This window comes from Amphibalanus amphitrite, unplaced genomic scaffold, assembly GCF_019059575.1.
Source record: "Amphibalanus amphitrite isolate SeventyFive unplaced genomic scaffold, NRLGWU_Aamphi_draft 002090F_arrow, whole genome shotgun sequence".
NCBI lineage: Eukaryota > Metazoa > Arthropoda > Thecostraca > Balanomorpha > Balanidae > Amphibalanus > Amphibalanus amphitrite.
The window spans coordinates 18,040-22,230 of record NW_024883583.1 but is presented as its reverse complement, the minus strand read 5'-3'; the positions used below and the strand labels follow the sequence as shown (position 1 = coordinate 22,230).

Sequence of the window (4,191 nt, the reverse complement as noted above, 5' to 3'; positions counted from 1 at the left end):
TAAAAATAGAGTTTTAGAGATAAAGACAAATTACGAGCACGGTTGTGTAGCGTTTGACCTAGAGAAAAATAGAAAAATAGTTTTGGTGACCTGAGGTCAGAGGTCAGGTCAACGACCCCGAAATGTGGTTTTAGTTTTTCGCAAATAACTTCGACAAAAACGGTCCTAGAGCTACGGCAATGGTACCATCGCATTCGCCTTGTCAAGCCGCGTCGAATGATGTATATTTTGTTCGGAAAAGGTCAAGTTTTATGTTGACCTCATGTGACCTCGAATGACCTCTGGTTGACCTTGACACATGAGAGGTCATTTATGATGGATGTTTACCCGCTGATCACGAATCTGGCATCTATTTTCCTCTAAGCCTTCATTTAGAGCTTCTGGACGGCAAAATTGTCTTATTTATTATTACTAACTTGAATCAGTGAAATAGCCTCTAGCAGGGATACTCTTCTGTGACCTTGACCTTTGAGCAGCCTTGTATCGTAGGATGAACCACAAATAGGGAACTGATAAGCCTCAAAACATTTCAAAACATCTTGGAAGCTAGCACGCAAGATGTGCGAAAAAGTGCCAAGCTTGAGGTCAATTTTTAGCATGACCTTGACCTTGACCTTTAACTTTAAGCACATTTTCGGAATCCTCAGATTCTCTTCTTTCGTTTGACACCCAATTTTGCCGGTTTGATGCAGCCTGCCGTCCTCTAGAAGGCTTACTTTGAGATCACTACACATGTGCCGGTTTTTGCCTTTGACCTTGACCTCTGACCTTGAAAATTGACCTGAGGTCAAAAATTTTAGGTGCTTTAGAATCGTCTCGTAAGGACCTTTCGTTTGGTATCGCTTTTGTTTCCGTAGCTCCCTTATTTACGGAGTTAGACAGGGGGGGGGGGCGAAAAACGCCCCCCCCCCGGGCTGCGGTGGTTGGGATTACCCGCCGGGCCCGGCCGGGTTAATTGTTAGAGAAAATTGCATTTAAAATCTTCCATTTATGCTTTTTTCATCGTTTGCACAGTATGTTCTTTTACTAAGCTAGAAACACTAATTATAAATAGTTTCCGCATCATCAAGAACAATAGGAAAGGCTTGAAGTGAATACAATAATCTAAACGGTTTTGTAATCCATGTGAAGACACTTCTAAAATTGCCTGTAGAAATATTTAAGGCAAAAGTTCAACTTTTTCACAAGATGGATGGCTATAAACCTATTCAACGTGTGACAACTCAGCCGGTATTTCGTCGCCTACATCCCAGCTTTTCCTAGTGACCGATAGAGGCGCTGCTATCGATGTCCACCCGTGCCGCCTAACGTTGAAGACGTTGGATCTTCGCCAAATAAAAAACAAACTTATGACCTTACCACTAGCATCAATGATCGAAATGATGGTTATGTTTATCTTTTCCATTTTGTTAACCCATTCCTTATTTATCAACATCGTGTTCTGTAATACTGCTGGACGCTGGTGGTATGTTTGTCTACTGACAGTGTCACTTCGACTCACATTTCCCTTCCTCACTCTCTCTTCCGAAAAAAACGTCGCGTTCTGTTATGCTCTTTTTATTGCGTATTTTTGTTTACATGTTTCCTCAGCTGAGGGATAGGACAGCAGAAAGACAGAGGGACAGAGGGCCTTCACACGCGGGCGGTGAGCGGCGCGCGCGCACACACAGACATACAAACCCAGCGGCTCGAGGCGGTGTCTCGGCCGGCGGCACGGCGGCAGTCTCTGGGGGGGAGCAGATCTCAGCCGGACTGGCCGCTGGGCTCATCAGCAGTGGCGCTCGCTGCTTCTCGCCAGTCACGTGACCGGCCAGAGGTCAGTGACGTCAGCGGCGGCGTGAGCCAATCAGAGGGCGGGCACGTGGCAGCTGCAGGCGGCCGGCAGCCGGTAGATGTCGATGAACAGGCCCTTGTACGGGTCGCACGGGTCGTACGAGAGCATGCGGTGGTAGATGTACTTCTGGGTGCACTTGCTCTTGTAGCAGGGCGCCAGCGCGCGGCAGGCGGCGTCCGGGTGCAGGCACGTCTCCAGCCGGGCCGTCTGCGTGTAGTAGTGCACGTCGTTGACGATGACGCGCCACTCGCCGGCCACGTTCTGGGCGCGGCGCGGCTGCGCGTAGGCCACGTCACTGGGGCAGATGTAGCCGGCCGGGCCAGCCCAGTGGGTCACGTCGTACGGACTGTCGCCCTTGGACGAGCCCGTGTAGTAGCCGTAGTCGAAGGCCGACTCCTGCTCGGCGCTCAGGCCGTCGACCAGGTCGTCGGCCGACTGGGTGCCGATGTCGGCGTACTTTTTGGCGAACAGGTGGTCCTGCGAGATGGCCGCCTTGATCTCGTAGGCCGGGTACTCGGCGTCCTCGAGGCAGTAGGTGAGGGACGAGTTGGCCGCGCAGGCCGGCGCCGCCGTCGGGTCGCAGTAGTGCTGCTGCTGGTAGCCGCCCTGAACACAGAGAAAAAAAGAAGAGTCAAATTTAGGCATAGTCATAGTCTATGTCTATGAAATGCTTAGGAAGTAAGCTCGGTAAGAAATCACGCTTCCATTAATTACTTTTTACCCTCAATGGTTTGTTTCGAATAAATCTTTGCTTAAATGAGAAAAAATCACTAAAGATGAGAAGCAGAAAAAAGACAATGATTGGCATGAAAAACTCGTAGTATTGGCTTCATTCAGTAGCTGTAACTTTCTGTTTAATTTCAATGTTTTGACACGTTTCAAATTAAAGTTTTACTTACATAATGGGGCGCAGGGTGTCCGTAAGGGGGAGGATGACTGGCCGTGGCCGCAGCCACACACGCCAGTACACTGATCTGAAAAGATTAAAAGATAACAACATTGTTAGAGCTGAAGGGAGATTCTTCGCACATTATCTTACAAAGCAATGAAAACAATGAAACGTTTTTAGAGCTTATATAATTGGAAATAACTGAGTCAAATAGAATTACAAGATGGCTGCACGGACGAACTTGAATGAATATTTTGTAACACTAAGCTAGATTCAGTAATAGTTGTGGGCAAAGCAAGAATCCTTGAGAAACACCTCAAGGCTAGAACAAATTTGTTATGATCATTCAAATAGCTTGGATTATTATTTTGTGTAATACTTAGAAGACTTATTTGATAAGTTTCATTCGGAATTACAGGCAATATCAGTCCACCCCAAACAACTCACCAGTCTCATAGCCATGACGTCACTGGGGGAAGTGGAAAAAGGAGCTGAGACGGTTTGACTCTGCCGTCCACACTCGCCGCTCACCTTATATACACGGCCTCTGCTGTCGGCGCATGCGCAGTGGCCGCCCATCGTTTGTAGTAGAGCCGGCCTTGGTCAGGTGAAAGAGGGTGGGTCTATGCCGGCGGGCGGCTCGTCGTAGTAAACCGATGGACGCTAGCCGTACCGCATTGAAACACAGTCTCGGCATGCGCTCATATGAACTGATTGAACCAGTCGCGCGCACTGTTGAATGTGATCTTTGTGAAAATTGGCATCTGCTGTCCGCTCCATTTCTTTAGTTTTCCTTAGTTTGTTTTTAGTTTAGTTTTTCAATTATTTTTTTATTTCTTTAATTAGATTATTTTTTAGCCTTCGTTAACATTTATTTTTCTCCTCCCTCATAACTCAAAATAATCACACCAATATCGGGGCTCGATATCCATTAACCCGCGCCCTGCTGGGGGGTGTTTGAACACCCCCCTTGTTGTTTTTCGCTAATATCTCAAAAACGGCGGCGCTCCGCGCCGCCGTTTTTAGTACACCTTATCATACATCAATTCTACACATGTTGTAAAAATTTCAGACCAAGGTCATTCAAGGTCAGGTCACCAGGTCCCTTGAAGTGACCTCACCTCATAAAAAGTTTCAATGTCTGTCATAGCTACACCGAGTGACCGATCGCTTTGAAACTTTCAGCGATTGCTAAGAGCAATAGCATGTACAAAATGTATCTCTCAGAATTTTGATATCGATGACCTAAGGTCAGGTCAATTTTGCGACCTCCCCATTATAAGTCAATGGGAGAAAATTGAAATGCGCCTCTTTTGGACGAAAGACATTATAAACACTCCCAAACACCGAATTACAAGTGGTTTAGACACACAGAACATGAAAATGGTGTCCGTGACCCCTGTTTATGCCCTGAGGTCATCTTAGGTCACGAATGGTATCTAACAGTTTTTCGCAAATAACTTTTGAT

At 46.9% G+C, this 4,191-nt stretch overlaps 1 protein-coding gene across 1 annotated transcript; it reads right to left on the bottom strand.

The window, feature by feature from the left end:
- Positions 1 to 1,541: 1,541 nt before the first annotated feature.
- LOC122376292 (neurotrophin 1-like) lies at positions 1,542 to 3,255 on the bottom strand. The gene is made up of 3 exons (XM_043356089.1): positions 3,171 to 3,255; positions 2,734 to 2,808; positions 1,542 to 2,440 (listed from the first exon to the last, which is right to left on the bottom strand). The coding sequence occupies exons 1-3, from the start codon at positions 3,183 to 3,185 to the stop codon at positions 1,847 to 1,849; spliced, it is 684 nt and encodes a 227-aa protein (XP_043212024.1). The 5' UTR covers positions 3,186 to 3,255; the 3' UTR covers positions 1,542 to 1,846.
- Positions 3,256 to 4,191: the final 936 nt, after the last annotated feature.

Bases quoted from the DNA above. Each gene is read 5' to 3' on its own strand.
- LOC122376292 (XM_043356089.1), bottom strand. The intron at 2,441-2,733 runs GTAAGTAAAACT...CTCTGTGTTCAG, and splicing joins GACACCCTGCGCCCCATTAT to GGCGGCTACCAGCAGCAGCA.